Genomic DNA, 19,891 nt, shown 5'->3' on the forward strand with positions numbered 1-19,891 from the left:
CAGGTGTTAATTAAAGGTGAATCCAATTTCAAGATCTTGTCAGACACAGTCAGACCAAGTTGAAGTTGACCCCCCCCAATGACTGAGCTATAACAGAGGTTGGGAGGGTTCTGGGCTCTGATTGGACAACTTTTATTAACACCGAGCAGCAGAGACTGATAAACATGTTAATCCAGCCTTTAATTCGCAGGTAGGTCTTTTTAAGCAGTGCTCAAGTCATGTGGTGTGCTATTTATATATAAACAGTGGAGCAGTTATATCGAAAGTGCAGAAGGTTGTGTGTGTGTGTGTGTGTGTGTGTGTGTGTGTGTGTGTGTGTGTGTGTGTGTGTGTGTGTGTGTGTGTGTGTGTGTGTGTGTGTGTGTGTGTGTGTGTGTGGGTACAGTAGGTAGTCCCTGCCACAGGTAGCTGCTGGCAGACGAGGGGATTGTGGATAGGAGGTGACTGCTGAGAGTTGTAATCTGTTCTGTCTGGTAACCTGAGATTATTAACACAAATAGTGTTTCTGTGTATGGAGGGATTAGAGGTGGAGGATGAAGTGTTGACTGGGGGGATGCAGTGAGAATGAATGAATGAATGAATGAATGAATGAATGGTGGGGGAAAAACAGACACTACATTTTCAGAAACAACTGTGTTGTGTCAGAAATCAAACCACCAAGCAGAGTAGTGTTTCCACAGTCATATTTTTTTCTACCTCTTCAAAGGAGGTTATGTTTTCACCCCTATCCTTTTGTTTGTTTGTATGTTTGGAAGCAAAATTATGCACAACCAACAGGACAGATTACCCAGAAACTTTGTGGAAGGATGAATTATGGGTCAGGGTGGAACATATTTTCCAAATTGTCAAAAGCACTAAACTCAAAGAAAGATTTAATTAAATTTAAGTGCGATTATAGGGTGTTTTTCAACATCTTTGTGGATTTCTCAGAGAATAATTCAGGATCTCTGATATTTATGAATGTGTGTAATTTGGTGCAGAAGAATCAGTATCTAGTAAATTTAAATGTGGTTTCATAAGGGGACTGTTGGGCCTTGGCGGACGTGTGCACTTCCTGAGCGTCTTTCTAGTTTGGTAATGAAAACATGTTTATATTTTGCTCAAACCACATTTCCTCTCTTCAGTTGTCTCATGTCAGAAGCTGCCTGTGTCTGCGTCCTGATCCTTTTAGTCCCGTAACCTTTTCTCTGACTTATCTGTTTCCTCGCCTGCGTCTCTCTGCTCCTGCCCACAACACCGAGACCAGACTTGGCACAGTTCCCCTCTGTGCCGTCACAGATCCAGATCTCGCGAACAAGCCCGGAGTCTGTAATCAACCCTGGGCCCTGCGCGTGTGTGTGTGTCGTGTCCTGTAGAGCTGAAATGTCACTCTGCTGTTTCTAGGCCTCGCAGCGCAGACAGGCTGAGTGTGTGACTCTGGGGCTCAGGACCTGCTCAGAGAGGGGGGGGATTATAATGTACTTTGTTATTTGACAGCAGATGAAGAAATAGCGTTTATTTATCACCTGCATCTGCTTGTTCGTGTTCGTATTAAGGAGCCAGACGGACGCTTGTGGCCATGTCGACCCTCCTGCGCTGCATCTCCAGCTCTTCTGCCACTTTCCTGAAGCGGGGGGTCCGTCACAAGATTCCTGGAAGGAGGCAATTCAGGACTTTCCCTGTGTTATGGGACCAAAATGCCTCCAGAGGTAAGAAATGTACAGATCTCGTCCCCTTGCATATTGTTTTTCTCACAGAGGGCAAGTTGTGTCTGTGTGCTTTCTTTGGTCTGTGCTTCCTCGGCATGTGAGTCGAGGAATGGGAAAGTTAAGTTCACTCAAGGACACGCTCCTTCTTGCCAGAAGAGTGGAAAACTCCTCAGATCGTGAACTTGTTTGCAGCACGCTACCAAAGATGTTCCCAAAATAGGGAACAGTGGTGCAGGCCATGTGGTAACTTTGTGAGAACATGTGAGAACATGTGAGAGGTCAGTTAAAGGTGACATATAAAACTTTCACTGCAGTCTGGCTGATTCTGCTCACAGACATTTGTTTATGGAGTCTGTGCTGTTTGCCGGGTACTTGGCCTTTAAGTGTATGTGAATGTTTTGCAAGTTACAGAGTTTGGATTTTAAAGTGTGTCTGTGTGGACGTGTAGGCCGCGCCGCGCTGTGTGTGTGTGTGTGTGTGTGTGTGTGTGTGTGCTGGCTCAGGGCCAATCACCTGCTAATAATGTCACCACATTGGGGAGGTCATCATGCCATGTATGGAGAGAAATGTGTCACCTGACACGCAGCCACACAACCTCAGCTCCACACACACTCTCGTGTTGTACAAAAACTTAAAGACACAAATATTTGCCCTTTTAAAAAAATATATATATATATTTGCATTAACAGGTTGTTTTTGCTTTTCAAATTAATTCCTGGGCTCTTTATGTGCCGAGGACTCAACCACCAGCTGCTCTGTGTGTGTCCAGGTGTGCTCTACAAGGACGTGGTGGTGGGCGTCCCTAAGGAGACCTTACAGAATGAGCGGCGCGTGGCGTTGTCGCCTGCCGGCGTGCAGGCGTTGGTCAAACAGGGCTTCAACGTGCAGGTGGAGAGTGGAGCTGGAGAGGAATCCAAGTTCTCTGACCAACAGTACCAGGAGGCTGGAGCCACCATCACTGACGTCAACGGAGCCTTAAGCTCAGACTTGGTCCTCAAGGTTGGTACAAATCTGGATGAGTCTGGATGATTACTGAATTTCCACTCATGACCTTTAATGTCCCTTTCCTGCTTCAGGTCCGAGCCCCCAGCCTAAGCGAGGTGGACCTCCTGAAGCCCAAGAGCACCTTGGTGAGCTTCATCTATCCAGCGCAGAACTCAGAGCTGATGGCGAGGCTGTCGGAGAGACAGAGCAACGTGCTGGCCATGGACCAGGTGCCCAGAGTCACCATCGCACAGGGCTACGACGCACTCAGCTCCATGGCAAACATCGCTGGGTAATGAACATGTAGATCCACAGTTTTGGAGCTGTCCAGGAATGTGTAGACACAGAAAACTCAAGTCGTTTCTTTTTGCTTCTTAGGTACAAAGCTGTGGTTCTGGCTGCCAACAACTTTGGCAGGTTCTTTACTGGTCAGATCACAGCTGCAGGAAAAGTCCCCCCGGCTAAGGTAACAACCCAGAAGTTAAAATGAGTGATTTTATTTTTCTCCCACAATAATATACATGATTGTTTCTGCTGTACAGGTCCTGGTTATCGGAGGTGGAGTGGCTGGTTTAGCAGCAGCAGGTGCAGCCAAGTCGATGGGAGCCATAGTGAGAGGATTTGACACCAGGTACAAGATGGCGGGGGATAAAAAAAACTAGACTTACAATGATTGCTATGATGATGATGATGATGATGATGATGATGATGATGATGATGATGATGATGATGATTTTGACCTGAGCTTGTGTCCTCCGTGTCAGGCCGGCAGCCCTGGAGCAGTTCAAGTCATTCGGGGTGGAGCCTTTAGAGGTCAACATCAAAGAGTCTGGCGATGGGGTCGGAGGTTACGCCAAAGAAATGTCCAAAGAGTTCATTGATGCTGAGATGGCTCTCTTTGCTAAGCAGTGCAAAGAGGTTGACATTGTCATCACCACTGCACTGATTCCAGGTCAGTTGCACCGGTTCTTTCTCCTTCTCTTTTATTTATTGGCCTTGGCGGAATTTATTTATTTATTTATTTATCTCGCCATTTTGAAGAAAGTGAAAAAAATCCTGGATCTGCACCAAAGTTGAATGGGTTCTTCCTTGGGTTATTCGCTTCCCCTCCAGGAAATTGACTGGAAATCATTTGAGTAGTTTTTGATTCTGCTAACTGACAAACAGATGAGGTAAAAATGTTAATGTTGGAACTTTACTGATGTGAACTTTAATACTGATGTTGACTCACATCTGTTGCTTGTGAGCAGGAAATCGATTGCAAGCATTTCAGCCGTAAAAACAACTCCATTAAGCTTGTTTCTTTTTCTTCTTCCCATTTGTGGCTAGAAATTGACGAGAGGATATTTGATCCATCTGTCTCTTTTTATTCCCCTCACTTCTCACGCAGGGAAACGAGCTCCCATCCTGATCAAGAAGGAGTTTGTCGAGTCGATGAAGGACGGCTCCGTGGTGGTGGACTTGGCTGCAGAGGCGGGGGGCAACATCGAGACCATTAAGCCTGGTGAGCTGTATGTCCACAAGGTGAGGAAACAAAAGAAACTCTGGCTTTCTGTGTTTCTCACCTGAAATCCACTAATGGTTCTCCTTTTGTTTTAATGAGCAGGGAGTGACACACATCGGTTACACAGACCTGCCCAGTCGCATGGCCTCGCAGGCTAGCGCCCTGTACTCAAACAACGTCCTGAAGCTGCTGAAGGCCATCAGCCCCGACAAGGAGTACTTCCACTATGAGCCCACAGACCAGTTTGACTATGGAACAATTGACCATGTCATCCGTGGGACTCTCGTTATGAAGGTGGGTTTGTTAGTTTGTTGTATCCGTCTGCTGGCAGCCTCCATCCCCGCTGGCGTCCCTCACTCTCAGTATGAGTTATCGGATCCTGTCATGCTGTGATCCGGCACCAAATCAGTACTAAAAACCAGATCCAAGCTGGGAATAGCTCATGTTGGATTCCAGCAAGAATGTTATAAACGTTTCAAAATATACTTCTCCAGGAATTTTTTACTTTGACACATTGTTTATGGCAGAGAAATCATGCAACCTCAACAGGACATATCGGTTTACCCCCTCGTCAAACTAAGCATTATTCAGGCCTCTTAAAAGAGAATTTATCTTTGGAAACCTCCGCTAACCGGTTTCGTGATTGCTGTTTGTTCAGTGTAATCTCCTGTGCCGTCCGTGTGAGTGCTCCCACCAACCAGGCGAGATCACCCACAACGCAAGACTCCAGTCGAGTCTGGATGTGTGTTTCTCACGCAAAACTCTGCGGACGTCGTCTGTGTTCTCACACTAAGCGTATCGTGTGTGTGTGTTTTCTGGTTTATCCAGGAAGGCCAGAACATGTTCCCATCCCCGCTGCCCAAAACAGTCCCCCCAGCACCAATAAAACAAAAAACCATCATCGAGTTGAAGGCTGAGAAAGCGGCAACGGTTTCCCCTTTCAACCGCACCATGACCTCGGCTGGCGTCTACACTGCAGGTCAGACACGAACACGCAGATCAATCAAAAGAACCCTCACACCTCCAGACATGTGGCAGAATTTTCACTCACTACAAAGTTATTTTTATGAGGGATTTGTACGATTCTCTTTTGTTGTTTCTCTGCAAAATAAGTTTTTATACTGAAGAATAATAAAATGTACGTTCAATTATTCCAACCCCAACATTTTTGAGAATAATGTCTCTTTAGTTTTGTTTGGCTTAAATTTCTCAAGCCCTTATTTTTACTTATAATTTCTTCTTATTCTGAAGTTATATTTTGGTTATGCAATATAAAGGAGTTCCAAATAGAGCTGATACAATTAGTTCATTTATTAACACTGGAAGCTCATAAATTGTAAATATCTGCTGCTTTTCCTTTGTCGTCCATTATCATGAACAGAGAATATTTGGATTTGAATTTCCAATTCCTCGGGCTTGGAAATTTCATCATTGTGAATTTTTGTCTTTTATTTTCAGATGTTTTATTGAGCAAGTGATTGATAGAGAAAATCATCAGGAGACTGATAATAAAAAATGTGTTTGGCCGTTTTGCTAAAATCAATCTTTGATCTTTAACGGGACTTTTGAACCTAGACGCAGTGGGATTATAACTTTCTGCACTGTGAAGTTTCAGAAAACACTGTTATAAAATAATAATTAGATGTTTTGTTATTAAATTGATGGCAAATAGGAGAGGAAAACACATTTTCTGACTGCGACAAAGAGGAACTAGAGAGTTCATACCTGAACCAAAGTCCCCTGGAATTCAAACGAGCTGTACCAAATTTTACAAACTCATTTCCCTTAATAGCTGATTTTTATTTTTATTTAAGATCGATGAATTATTCTCTTGCAAAAAGTGAAAGAAAAATTCTTTCACAAATGTTTCGTGGGAATCCGAACAGTTGTTTTCCTGTAATCTTGCTCACAAACAAACAAAAATAAACAGGGGTGAGGATATAACCTCTGTGGGCGAGGTGAAGAACGACACACTGACGTATTAAAAGGCGACAACAACAACACTGCTCTTCTCCATCTCTCTATAGGTCTCTCCACCTGCCTGGCTCTGGGCATCATATCCCCCAACGCAGCTTTCACTCAGATGGTCACAACCTTCGGCTTAGCGGGGATTGTGGGATACCACACTGTGTGGGGTGTGACCCCCGCTCTGCACTCCCCCCTCATGTCTGTCACCAACGCCATCTCAGGTCAGGAGCCAACGTAAAGTGGTCATGGACAAATTACATGTTTCCGTGATATGACATGATGTTTAATGTTTCTTTTACACTTTTTTGTCTGTGTCAGGTCTGACGGCAGTAGGTGGTCTGGTGCTGATGGGCGGAGGTCTCACCCCCTCCTCATTGCCCGAGAGTCTGGCTCTGGCTGCTGCCTTTGTTTCTTCCATCAACATTGCTGGTCTGATATTCAACACAAATCTAACAATAGAAAACGAGATTCATCCTATTTCCATTCAACCCCTTTAATTGTGCATGTGTGTGTGTGTGCGTGCAGGAGGTTTTCTGATCACCCAGAAGATGTTGGACATGTTCAAGCGTCCCACGGATCCTCCTGAGTACAACTACCTGTACATCCTGCCTGGAGCTGCGTTTGTGGGCGGATACGGAGCTTCGGTGGCAGCTGGATACAGCATCGAGCAGGTGACAGAACACACAGCATCATTCCACTTACATTTGATACCAGTGGAAACATTATTTTATGAATAATATTGTCTTTTATTGCGCCATTCAAAACCAGAGATACACGGTGCTTCACAAAATAAAGTGCAAAGTTAGCAAATGATAGAAAAAACTGATCATACTCAGCAAAGCAGTAAAACAAAACAGATAAAAGAAACCAATTCAACAATAAAAGTATCATTAAAAAATAAAAAGCTATACAAAAATGCTTGTCTATACATTGATTATTATTAAGTATTAACTAGATTGTTTCTCTATGACTGTTTAAAACCGTTTTAACCACTTCAAGCATAGTTAATATCACAGAGATATCTGTTTTTATTGATAAGTATTAAGAAAATAAATATATTAAATATATTGAAAAATGAACATCAGGGGTTGTGAAGATGACAACGACTCATTTGAACCTGATCTTTGTTTCACTTCAGATGATGTACCTGGGCTCAGGCATGTGCTGCGTCGGGGCGCTGGCCGGCCTCTCTACTCAGCGCACCAGTCGCCTGGGCAACACCCTGGGCATGATGGGAGTGGCCGGGGGCATCGCTGCCACGCTCGGGGCCCTCCAGCCGTCGCCAGAGCTGCTGTCTCAGATGTCTCTGGCCATGGCCACTGGAGGAACCCTCGGTTGGTAACTTCCTGCTTGTAGAGGATCTGCAGTTGAGATGCACACGATACTCTCTGCTCGTGTCAGTTGATAGACTCTACTTAAGTACATTTTCCATCTATCTTTAATTTAAGTAGATTTATTTTCAGTTACGTTTCACTTTTACTCCACTACACATATCAGCAAATATCTGTAGATTCTACTGCATCACATGTTTTACATATAACAGAAAACATTAAAGCCTTCAATCAGAGCAAAGTGCGACTGCAGCATCACTGGGGATGAGACTCTGCCATTGATTCATATGAAAAAGTTTTCAGTAGCATCATCTGCAGCATAATTTAATAATCTGTAATATTCTTGTATTGAACAAAATATAAAGTGGGCACAGTTAATGATGTAGTCGACCATTACATTAGGGAATAGGCTACACTGTGCTAGCATTATCCTTTATAATACTCAAGTCGAAAAGTCAGTGTGTTACTTTTACTTTACTTGAGTACTTCCTCCAACACTGCGCACCAACGAGGTTTCTCACGGTTGCCAGTCTCCATTTAATAAGAAATAAAATTAACAAAGCTCTGGCGTTTGATCTTTTCAATTCCAACAGTTCACTTAACTTTGCATGCAACTCCAACTCTTGAAATCGTGTATATTTTGTTCATTACAGAGCATCAATCATCCTGTCCAGACTCGGAGACGAGTGGGTGTAGTCATCATGTCTGAATGTCGAACATGTTAATAGTAATTAAAGAAAGCGGGATGATAAATGATGTTATCATCAGCGCACATGCAAAGTGGGGGTGTTAAATTAGTGACCCTGTGTTTTCAAGAGAACACACTTAAGTACTTTACTCATGTTTAATCAGATCGTCTTTGAAGACCAGGCTCGGTAACTGGAAACAGGTGTTTGCCTTTTTAAGCATTCGCGCTTTTTTAGCTTCTTACTTCATAGCATTGTTTAACTTCTTTACTTAAACCCAGCCGGTGTGCATGAGAAGTTTAGTGTCTGCTGTTTGATTTGCCAAACAACGTAACTGTTACTTTCCTCTCTTCATCTCCACTGCAGGTCTGACCATCGCCAAGCGCATTGAAATCTCCGACCTGCCGCAGCTTGTGGCGGCCTTCCACAGCCTCGTGGGGCTGGCAGCCGTTCTCACCTGCGTCGCCGAGTACATGATCGAGTTCCCCCACCTGGACACTCACCCAGCCGCTGGCATGGTCAAAACCGTGGCCTATCTGGGCACCTACATCGGAGGCGTCACCTTCAGTGGGTCACTGGTGGCCTACGGCAAGCTCCAAGGTACTGGGCTTCATCTTAATGTTTGTAGCATCTGCAGGACGGTATGTATATATATATATATAGTGTGCGTTTCCCAAATTTAAAGTCAGAAGACTCTTTCCTTTTCCAATCTGATCAGGGCTCACTAATATCTGTCTAAACACACTGAGCCGTACGTCCTCTGGCACTGATTGTCTCTTTCATCTAGTTAAAGCCAAAGATCCTCTACTAAATCCAGACCTGGACTCATGCGTCAGCAATTTATATCACAATGTGAATGATCAAGAGGAACACATGTGAAGCTTTCTGGTAATTTGCTCATGGGCAGGGCAGTGGCTGCTTGTCTGTGGTTGGTCGGGGGTCTGCTGTTTGATTTGTGGATTGGTCAGAATCTCAGAGGCCTCCACAGAGAAGTGTCCGGGTTCAAAGACACATGTCACATTATTTCCCTTCAGCCGAACTAAAAACAGCGGCTCTTTATTTTTATGAAAATGTTTGTTGAAAATGTTTTTTCCTTGCAGGCATCCTGAACTCCGCCCCCCTGATGCTGCCAGGACGACACATGTTGAACGCCGGTCTGATGGCGGCGTCGGTCGGAGGCATCGTGCCGTTCATGCTCAGCACCAGCTATGGTACAGGCATGGGCTGTCTGATGGGCGTGTCGGGGCTTTCCACTGTTATGGTGAGTTTGCACGAAGACGAGGAAATGAGAAGTTGGAAGAAAGAAAAGATTTGCAACATGATTCATCTATTTATTTTTGAAAATTGAATTAAAGAAAAAGTCCTGTCTTGATGCCTGAATGTCAATGACTGTTTTACATAATTAATTAAGTAAAACTTTTATTTTTTTAGAGGAGACATCCGTACCTTAACTTCCTTTACCCATGTAGACAAGAGCGTCTCTAGGGACTTTAGGGCCCCAGGCAAAAGGAACCTGGGGCCCCTATGTTGAACCAAACCTTAACCAAACCATAAACAATCATTCTTGGGGGGGGGGCCTAGGAAATTGCCTGCTTTGCCAACCTTGTTGCGATTCCTCTGTATTTATAGACTTTAATATAAAGATAAAATACTTTACAATCTTTATCATAGCAGATGTTCACACAAATCTGCTATTGTAGAGCTTTCTTGAATCTCATTAAATCTCTCTCTGGAAACAAAGTTGGTTTTAATAAAAGTTTAACTTGAATTCTTTTGCCAACTTCTTGTGTTTTCACCCGCGCGACCTCTCGTCACTTCCAACAGGGTGTGACTCTGACAGCAGCCATCGGGGGTGCCGACATGCCCGTGGTCATCACCGTGCTGAACAGCTACTCTGGCTGGGCTCTGTGCGCTGAAGGTTTCCTCCTGGAAAACAACCTGATGACGATCGTCGGAGCTCTGATTGGCTCCTCCGGTGCCATCCTCTCCTACATTATGTGTGTGGTGAGTAGACGAACACATCTGTCCACATGTGCACGACCCACTCAGCCCATTTCCCTCAGTCTGAGTTCTTCTCCTCTTCCCTCCTGAGGCTATGAACCGCTCCCTGCCCAATGTGATCCTGGGCGGGTACGGCACCACGTCCACAGCCGGCGGTAAACCCATGGAGATTGTCGGCACTCACACTGAGGTCAACGTGGACCAGACCATTGACATAATCAAAGAGGCCAACAGCATCATCATCACACCAGGTACACGCAACACAAGGCACCATGAACACAGTGAGGGGAGTTCACTGGGAGGGTGGGAGGAATTTCATTTTCACCTTTTGTGAACCAAATGAACATTTGAGCTCAGCTGTCCAAAAAAGTTCAACCTTATTTTATCTAATTCTGGAATCTGATGAGACGGTGAACAAAGTGACAGAAGTTTAATTTAACATTTGTTTTGTCCCTGTGGAGACACACAATTATTTATACAACTATATGTGCATACATGTTTACTTCCTATACCAGTATACAGACTTTAAATTAAAATGTTTATTTTCTTAATCCATGTTCCGTATATTTATTTATGTTTCTGTTTTCTCATCTTATTTATAATACATTTTGTTGTTAAACTGTTAAATATCATCGTAAGGCTTTGATAATGACATTTTATTTATATACCAGCTGATATTTTACTCAAAACCAGTCAGGCTCTAATTTGAAACTACACATTTTGTGTTGACCTGGTTAAACAGACGACTTAATCAACAGCATAAATTGAAAAACCTCATTGTGAGAAACTGGCCTTTGTACCTCTGTACACTGAATGAGAAATTTAGATTTGGTAAATACCCAACCAATATTAACCTTCCAAAAAGTCATCTACTCCTGTCTGCCATTAAATTCCATTGGAGATTTTGGTGGTTATTTGAAACCGTGCATTCAAACTGTATTATTAGAACAAGCTTCTTCCGCAGCAAGAAGTCGAGACGCTCCTGGAAGCATCTGGAGCCTTTTGAAGAGACAGGAGTAGAAAGGTTTTTAACATCAGATCTTCTCATCACTGGACGGGCTGGATCGTCCTCTGCTCTCCAGCTGCAGCCATTCAACATGTCGGGATCAATACCGTCAACACTCTCTCCCATCTGATTAACCTCATCCGACAAAAAGGCCCGACTGCGCTGCCAAGCTGCAGATCAACAGTGTTTGTGCCGCAGCTCTGGAGAAGCTGCAAGTTTTTGCAAATCGTCTGGAAGCGGCCAGAAACTTGGACTGACTGATTGGACGGCAATTAATTAAAGCTGGAATACTGAGGCGCGGTGAACACAAGAGGGAGCAGTTTGTCCACAAATGATCCCACATGCCCCCCCCCCCCAGTGTCTCTAGACACAAATGCAGTGATTAAAGTGAGAGTCAGTGCATGTTTGTTAGCAAAGAGTCAGGGGCTGATGGGATTGACTTGAGTGTGAGACGATGACCACACATTGATTTATTAGGCCCGTCTGAGTGCTTGTTGAGTGGCCTGAGCAACAGGAACCACTCTCGAATAACTTGGAGACTTGCTGTTGTTTTGCAATGGCTCCGAACCAACGCAGTGACAGCTGTGTGGTCCCACATGCTGCTTCGATTAGAGAAACAGTGAAAAGTCATAGGAGCTATTGAGTCCAGACTCACGACTTCTCCAATGCGCCGTCAACAACAAAGCACGGCAGTGAGGAAACAGAAGGCTCCGGTTGTCTGGGGAATTAGAAGATGCGGGGTTACGGTCGACTGGCTTCAAAAAACGCTCCATTAGGGGCAATGCTGAACTCTACAAGGTACCTGACCACCAGGGTTAAACAGGGGTCACGCAGACACAGGGGAAGGAGCTCTTTGCACGCAGGGGACCCACATGGACCCACATGAACCCACCACACATGCAAAAGTTTTCCGTCTGAGAAATGCTTCTCGGATCAATGAACCACTGTGATTTAATAAAGAGAGGAGACTTGTGGTGAATGAGGAAAAAAGAGACAATATATGGTGGAGGAAGAAGTGGTATGTTGTTTTTTTTGAACAAACTGGATCGCTGTGCTCCCACTGAAGAAAGAACAATAACCGTGTTAAAGACAGAGAACAAGAACACAAAATCCACAATATGAAATTGGATAATGGGATAAATAAAACAAAAAAACAAGGAGTGCTTACAGAATCTCTAGACACTTGTAAAATAAAGCGTAGTGTATCATAAGATTAAGAGTTCAACTCGTGTAATTGTTTGTTCTCTGTGTACTTTCTGTCCAGGCTGGGGTCTGTGTGCAGCCAAAGCTCAGTACCCGATCGCAGACATGGTGAAAATGCTGAAGGAGCAGGGAAAGAGCGTCAGGTGAGTCTCTGCTCTCGTGTCCCGAGCAAATGAGATTACTGCTGCTTCTGTGTTTATCAGCTGGGGTCAAACCGAGAGTCCACAGTCACTGACTTCTATTTTTAGAAGCCAAGTTTAAATTAGAAGGTTTTAAAAATAACACATCTGACAGGAGATTTGTGGGAATTGTTTTGTCTCTTGTCTCCTCTTAGGCGAGTGGAAAATGGCAAAGTACATTTGAAAGACAGTATTAGAAGACAGAAGTATATTTTTTTACTACTGCATTTAAGTGTAATGTCAAATGCATGAGCATTGTAATTTGTTTTCTATTTTATGATTCTGTGCCACGACTTATCAGTAGAAATGTTTTCCTCCACTTCTTTACATAAAAACTGTATTCAGTAGTTTTCAGATTTAATGTGATGTGATGATTTTTAAACATCATGATGCACGAATATAACTCAAACTATTCAACAGTATATAAAGTAGTTAATAATAGATTCACCTCCTACAGAAATCATGTGAAATCACATTAATTTATCAGTAATAATAATCATATAATACACAGTAAAACCAGAATGCCACTCAGAAAACACTTACCTCCGCCAAGGCCCAACTGTCCTCTTACGACATCATAGAAAGTTTTAGCTGTGAATCCTGAACTACTTCAAAACTAACAGAGCTCCTCAGAATAGAAAAAAAAAGTAAATAAATGTAAAACTGAGGAGCCCTTGAAAGCACCACCTGGTCCCCTTATGAAACCTTATTTGAATTTACTAGATACTAGATTTTTGTTTGGATCAGCACCAAATTGCAAACGCTCATAAATATCAGTCTCCTAAACATGTTTGATTGTTTTTTTCATCAAGATCCATAAATTATTCTGAGAAATCACCAAAATGCTGCGAAACGCCCAAATTCTCACCATGTTAAATAAAGTGAAACAAGAAATCCTTCTTTTGCCCTTTGATCCAGATCCACACCATATTTCTTTCTACCAATTTTTGTGGTAATCTGTCCAGTAGTTTTTGCTTGACTACTACCAACTAAATGAACCAATGCTTCAATGTCTTCTTTCCTGAAGTAAATCAGTTTCTTTTAGAAAGAGACAGGTGTATTTTTACATTTTTGGGCATCTAGATCAGGGAGTTGTGTGTTTTAAATTAAAATATTGATGAAAAGCAATATTTTGTGTCCACCTCGGACAGGTTTGGTATCCACCCAGTTGCCGGCCGTATGCCCGGCCAGCTGAACGTCCTCCTGGCCGAGGCCGGTGTTCCCTATGATGTGGTCCTGGAGATGGATGAGATCAACCAAGATTTCCCTGGTAAACTTTTTATTTTAAAAATATTTACTGCCACATGCTTTTCGCTTTGGCAGGGAGGCGTTGGATAATATTACTAGAACAATTATATCTAATAATTGCATCCCTCCCTTTCATCTACACTTGCAGCAGCCTTGAGTTGTGTCTCGGTATTTAGACGTGCCATGTTATCTGGGCAACAGCCTTGTTTTCTTAGCAACCAGGCATGCAGTCTGAGACATATGGTTCTGTTTATGACAAAGGGAGATAAGTGTGGTGCCGGAGAACCCAGTAACATTAGCAAGGACAATTTGGCTTTGCGGTCTGCGCGTTCATCTGTTTTACGTAAATATATGTGTACATTTCCGTGGCCCACAGAAACAGACCTGACACTGGTCATCGGAGCCAACGACACGGTGAACTCTGCAGCACAAGAAGATCCCAACTCTATCATTGCTGGCATGCCCGTCCTGGAGGTGTGGAAGTCCAAACAGGTTTGTTTGTCTCTCCTAAATGACGTTGAGATATTTAACAGTATCCTCGCATTTCTTGTTGGTGTGGTGCAAAAGGTAAACACATACACGTCTCGGCCTAATTTTCCCTCCAGGTGGTTGTGATGAAGCGCACGTTGGGCGTGGGCTACGCCGCGGTAGATAACCCTATTTTCTACAAGCCCAACACATCCATGTTGCTGGGAGATGCCAAGAAGACCTGTGACAGCCTGCAAGCCAAGATCAGAGAGGCCTTCTACTAGTTAACGCCCACTATAATATCATGTACAGTAGTTCTCAAACACAGCGGCAGGTTGACAGATACTACAGGATTTCAGGAGCAATATATTTTTCAGAGAATAGATTTACTGGGTCTGCAACAAAAGAAACCGTAACTGCAGAAGAATTGATTTGTTGAAACTAAGGGATATGAAAACTGCTGATTTGTAAATAAAATATTTAAACATATCTAAGTCCATTTGTCTTGTGCATTGTTATATTTATATATATGTGGGAAATCCTATGAACTGTAACTTCTATTAATTTCTTGTTATTACGCATGTTTCCAACCCAAATCATTCACGTTACGTAACTAAACAAAAAACTGCTTTATTGCATATAGTTAAACAAATAGTGCCTCAGTTTCCTTTACAAAATGAAAGATCACTCAGCCACACAGGCTGGAGCTTGCATGCGAGTCTCCTCCTGACGGATGACCTGTAGCTCATTCCAGTTTTTCTTCCCAGCGTTCATCAGCACTTTCCAGCAGAAATCTTGGCTTTGTTGACGACTGAGTGCAAGTAGGAGTAGAAGAACAGAAGGTTGTCATATTCTCCTTTATACTCCCGAGCAACGCAGTGCTCGTGGAAGTCTTTGAGGAAATAATAAATAGCCTCAATAGTAGACAGGTAGGTGTCTGGTTTGCCCTTCTGATGGCGCCAGAAACATGTTTTCCTCGCCCTGAGCTCGACCTGGAGCAAATCTGGAAGAGAACACGAGACAAGGCGGGGGGATGAGATCATGCCAAACAGTATTGTGTATAAAGTAAATTTGACCTTTATAATCACCAGCAGTCGAAGCTCTTTGAAAAGCTGCATAAATGCAATTACCTTGCAGTCTCTCATCGGTGCAGATCTTGTTGGTCTGGTTCCATGTGCTGTCAATGAAGACCACCCTCTGTAGGGGATACACCCGTGACTCGGAGCCCTCTGCTTCGTCTGGGGTCCCCGCGCTCTCCGCAGCGTGTGTGGCGCCTTGAACTTCCTCACTTTTCAGCCTCTTGATGCAGGGTTCATAGGGGTCATGTGACCTGCTGTCAGACCTGTCACGCAAACACTGCATCATGTCTTGGACCGAGACAGCCCCTGGACCAGGGAACACCAGCACCACCTCCAGAGGGCAGAGAGGAAACACAGATTCGTATTTGGAACACACACAACAAGAGCAGAGTTTAAAACAATGTGTTTTTAAGATGTGTTGCTTCCACAGTTGGTGATTTGTAAGTGGTTGGGTTTAGGAAGCACTGAAGAGGAAAGAAGGTTGATACGAACAAAAGAGAGTTGAAAACTAAAAACACGAGATTGTTCTAAGTAAAATAGAGGAGGTGTTTGGTACTGTCAAAGCCAATAAACATATTACATAGCATGTGCACTAAAGCCACTGATTGATTGTGCTGAATACGAATAATGCTACGAAATATAAAATCATCAAACATCAAATATGAAAATACAGCAACTGATTTAATCTTTTGAATATATTATAAATTCCACATTATGAAGTTGTATACAGTGCAGATCAGTGGATCAATATGGTTACACAACAAATACAGGTGATGGTGAACAATAACACGCATCTACGTCAGTATCACATGAAAAGGATTTAGTGAACAGTAACAGAATCCAAACAAGACTCAGAAGCATCTGCTTGCAATAAGAATAAAATAAAGATGAAAAATTAAACAAGATGCAATGACGCTAGTGGTTTTCCAATAAGTGAAAACATGGAACAACAGCTGAAACACAAAACTATTTGACATCTATTTTGATTATCAGTTAAACTTTTGATTTCCAGACAAAAAGTACCAAACATTTGCTTCTATGAGCTTCTTAAATATGAGGAAATGCTACTTTTCTTACTTTTGTGAGATATTATATTAAATAAATGTGCTTTTTCAGTGAGCAGATAGACGAGTGAGGTTTGGAAAAATGTAAATGGCTCGACACACAATTTTTTTGACTTTTGATTCAATAGACTCGATAATTGAACGATTATTCTGGAAAATGATTGTTAATCAACAATGAAAATAATCATTAGTTGCAGCCATAAAAAATAGAGCTTCACAATGACACCTAAAATGATCTCAACCAATTCATCTGTAAGTCCATATGAGCCTTCACAGACATATTGGTATTGGTGTTTATGTTTTAATTTACAGAATAAAAAATGCAGGAATTGTGTGCATCTATGTATACAGTTAAAAAAAAAGTATGTTTATTTGTATTGTTGTGTTTTCTTTTTATTTATAAAAAGCTTTTGGATAAACTGTAAAGCCTCAGTTAATTGTTTCCAGTACATGTATTCATACATAAATATAGAAAGTGGTATCTGTAATTTTTTAGCCCCCATATATCCACATCAGTCTTCCTCTTTAACTAACCTTGTCCTTTTCATACTCAGGTATGCAGGGGTACGTGTATATGGTGACGTCGCTCTGTGCGAGGATCTTGGCGTGGATCGCTGTGCTCTTGCCATCTGTCTCATTTGGATGCTTGATGATGTCTATCTTCACTGGAAGCTGAGCGCAACACACGATATGGAGAAGACAGTTCAATTTCAACCACAACATGTGCATTATTCCATAGATCTTACACAAAAGAAATGACTCAACTTTTTCCCCTATATTGTGATGCTACTATTACAGCGAAGCTGAAGGCCTCTCTGAAGAGAACAATCAAGTGAGTCCTAACCTCTCACTGACCTTGATTGAGGGGATTTCTTGCAGGCTGACACCCAGTAACGAGCAGCATGTGTAGCAGAAAAACATCCTTGATCCTCCACATTTAGAGCATTTCAACCTGCCCCTCTGCTGAGCTTTCTCCAGCACTGCGTGTGAAGCCAATTTTAGACCGTGGAGAGGCGGCTTGGCCGGCTCATGAGTGTCTGATGAATCGCTGGAGACTGTTGTTTTGTCACGGCAACCGAGCTGGAGATGCTGGTCCGGATCCAGGCTGCTCATACTTGCTCTTTAGATTTTGACAGACCAGTCCTCAAGAATGTGGGACCTACATTACGAGCAGAACAAGGGTGACAATCAAATATTAGCCAACAGAAATAAACCAACATTTACATAACTGTAAGGGAGAGGCGTGCAATAATGTGGAAAAGCCATTAAACAAGCTGAAGGTTGTTAATAAAAAGTTATTTTGAAGATGGATTGAGGTGGGAGGTATTTGGTATTTTAATATAATACTTAGACAGTGATCTCACTGGATGGTGTCTAGAATTTTGAATGAAGAAATATTTTCATGGGTACAAAGGCACAAACGTCAGGTATAACTGTCTATCTTCTGATTTTATTTTAACTACTATCTACTGGCTACTATATGTGCATGTGGGTTCATATACATTATGTATGCATAGGTAGGAATGCATACATTTGTATTTTTTGTTCTTGTCATAATTTCTTGGTATTTCATTTGTTCCTTTTCCATTCTTTTTACCCGTTAGCCGATCTAGTTTTGTATTTTCTTGGAAGTTATATTTTTTTCATGTTTGCCGGGCATAACATTTATTAGTTTACTTAATATCATAATCACAATTTTCTGACCATAGAGAAAAACGATCACTGAATCTCTTTCAGCTTTTTTCCACAGTAATAAATTATATAATCTGACAGCAATTCTTTCTCAAAATACACAAGTACTGTATCCAAGTGCAAACTGTGGTACTTGTACTTTCCTAGGTATTTCCATTTTCTGCCAGGTTCCACATCTAATAAGCGTTATGAAGGCATCTCCTTGGATTATGGATCTAACCCTTGGAGGCTGCAGCTTGTGTTGTTGATAACAGGAGCAACACTTTCTCTATGAATGAATACTGTTCATCAACATCATCCAAACATTATAACCTTCATAAAGTGGGATCTACTGTAGGACTGTTGTTTTAGACTGTATTAGTTTGGGTTTGGTGTTCCTAATAAACTGACAACACTCACATGGGACAGCGACAATGTGAAAACAAGGTGATACCGAGCATCAGCTAAAGCAACAAAGCTACAGAAGTATTAGCGAAACACAAACGACTACACACAATGTGGCGACGTTGCGTTATAACCATGTATTTTTATATGTCGCTGTAAATATCTTGTTTTAGCTCAACGGGACCAAACACTTCCCAGTGGAGCTAACGTGACAACACAGTCAACATCCGCGTTTCCATGCTAGTGAAGCTAGCTCCTGTTAGCATGTCTGACACCACCACAGCCGCTGTCGCTTCGGCTAAATGCTAACACACAGAAACCCTAATGGCTGGAGTTAGAAAACGGTGAATACCAAAAGGACAAGAGACGTCAGCGTGGGTCAGATGAGCTGGAGGCAGGTTGGTGTCCGCTAGCTCGAAGCTAATCCTGCTAAACACGTGTCTACCGGTGTTTACGTTCAGAGACGTGAGCGTCTTCTTCTACGCCGGAAGTAGTACTCCAGAGGAAAAGGTAAACAATGAGATACTGAAGTTCTGTGAGAAAAACACTTTGTTATTAATCTGGAAAGTTTTATTTTAGTTTGTTTCATTCATCAAGTCTCTAAAACATTGTATCACAGTATCTTGTATTATTGTTATTAGTTTAATCATTTTGATTTAGTTTTATTGTTAAAAGCAGAATATACCTCATTATTTCTGCTAATGCACTTCTTGTTTCAAATATTTAAAATTGACTCTTAATAACATATTAACCCTTAACTTTTATTTAAGTTTCACTCTGGACAGTTTCCATTTCTGTTGCACACTAAAAAAATCTGATAATACACCACTTCCCACAGAAAATATCTCCCTGTGTGGGATTAATGGTAATTTAATAAATGTTATCATATATAAATTATACTGTATATATAGATAGAGAGATATTTTACTGTAAATTGAAAAAAGCAGTATTCCTTAGAATCCTTTACATATCAACTGGGTAGTGACATCATTTTTAATTCATATTTTCACGTCTCCGAATTTTTCCGTATTGAAATAATTTGAAAGGAAACAGTTGTGAAGTTATATGGTATAATTCAGTTATGATTTGTTTTCACTCTGCTACACTGGTATTTTCGGTGATGCTCTGTCAGCCGAGTTAAATTAAGCAGCTCGTGTCCTCGAGTCGTGTTGCATTAGCAAAATTCGGGTTGCACAGATATTTCCTCCAAGATGGCTGATCAAAGCCAAAAGTAGTGTAAAATATCAAAATGTGTCATGTTCAAAGCCAGATGTGCTTGACGTACAACAGTTTGTTTTATGTCAGATTTCAAAGATACCTGGACTCTTCCACTTTTTATGAAACAGTCTATCGCATGCAGACGTACATGGCAAACAGATGTGTGTCGAATTAGACCTTTCGGTGTC

General features: G+C 42.2%; 2 protein-coding genes across 3 annotated transcripts; one reads left to right on the forward strand and one right to left on the reverse strand.

Annotated features, from left to right (window-relative positions):
* Window positions 1-1,265: 1,265 nt before the first annotated feature.
* LOC118104918 (NAD(P) transhydrogenase, mitochondrial) lies at window positions 1,266-14,755 on the forward strand. 2 transcript variants are annotated; one of them, XM_035152228.2, is made up of 22 exons: window positions 1,266-1,406; window positions 1,536-1,688; window positions 2,458-2,687; window positions 2,765-2,964; window positions 3,051-3,138; window positions 3,215-3,303; window positions 3,437-3,624; window positions 4,063-4,196; window positions 4,279-4,470; window positions 5,005-5,155; window positions 6,204-6,365; window positions 6,463-6,573; window positions 6,670-6,815; window positions 7,283-7,478; window positions 8,528-8,761; window positions 9,262-9,422; window positions 9,986-10,165; window positions 10,254-10,413; window positions 12,433-12,514; window positions 13,702-13,820; window positions 14,175-14,290; window positions 14,404-14,755. In XM_035152228.2, exons 2-22 carry the CDS (start codon window positions 1,559-1,561, stop codon window positions 14,548-14,550), a joined length of 3,216 nt encoding a protein of 1,071 aa, XP_035008119.1. In that variant the 5' UTR covers window positions 1,266-1,406; window positions 1,536-1,558; the 3' UTR covers window positions 14,551-14,755. The 2 variants fall into 2 exon arrangements, with proteins under 2 accessions (XP_035008119.1, XP_035008110.1); XM_035152219.2 differs by having other exon boundaries at window positions 1,304-1,688.
* Window positions 14,756-14,876: 121 nt separating this feature from the next.
* dtwd1 (DTW domain containing 1) lies at window positions 14,877-18,967 on the reverse strand. Its single transcript, XM_035152239.2, has 5 exons — window positions 18,838-18,967; window positions 17,265-17,568; window positions 16,944-17,081; window positions 15,397-15,676; window positions 14,877-15,269 (listed from the first exon to the last, which is right to left on the reverse strand). The coding sequence occupies exons 2-5, from the start codon at window positions 17,520-17,522 to the stop codon at window positions 15,040-15,042; spliced, it is 906 nt and encodes a 301-aa protein (XP_035008130.1). The 5' UTR covers window positions 17,523-17,568; window positions 18,838-18,967; the 3' UTR covers window positions 14,877-15,039.
* Between the last annotated feature and the right edge of the window lie 924 nt (window positions 18,968-19,891).

This window comes from Hippoglossus stenolepis, chromosome 1 (genome assembly GCF_022539355.2).
Source record: "Hippoglossus stenolepis isolate QCI-W04-F060 chromosome 1, HSTE1.2, whole genome shotgun sequence".
NCBI lineage: Eukaryota > Metazoa > Chordata > Actinopteri > Pleuronectiformes > Pleuronectidae > Hippoglossus > Hippoglossus stenolepis.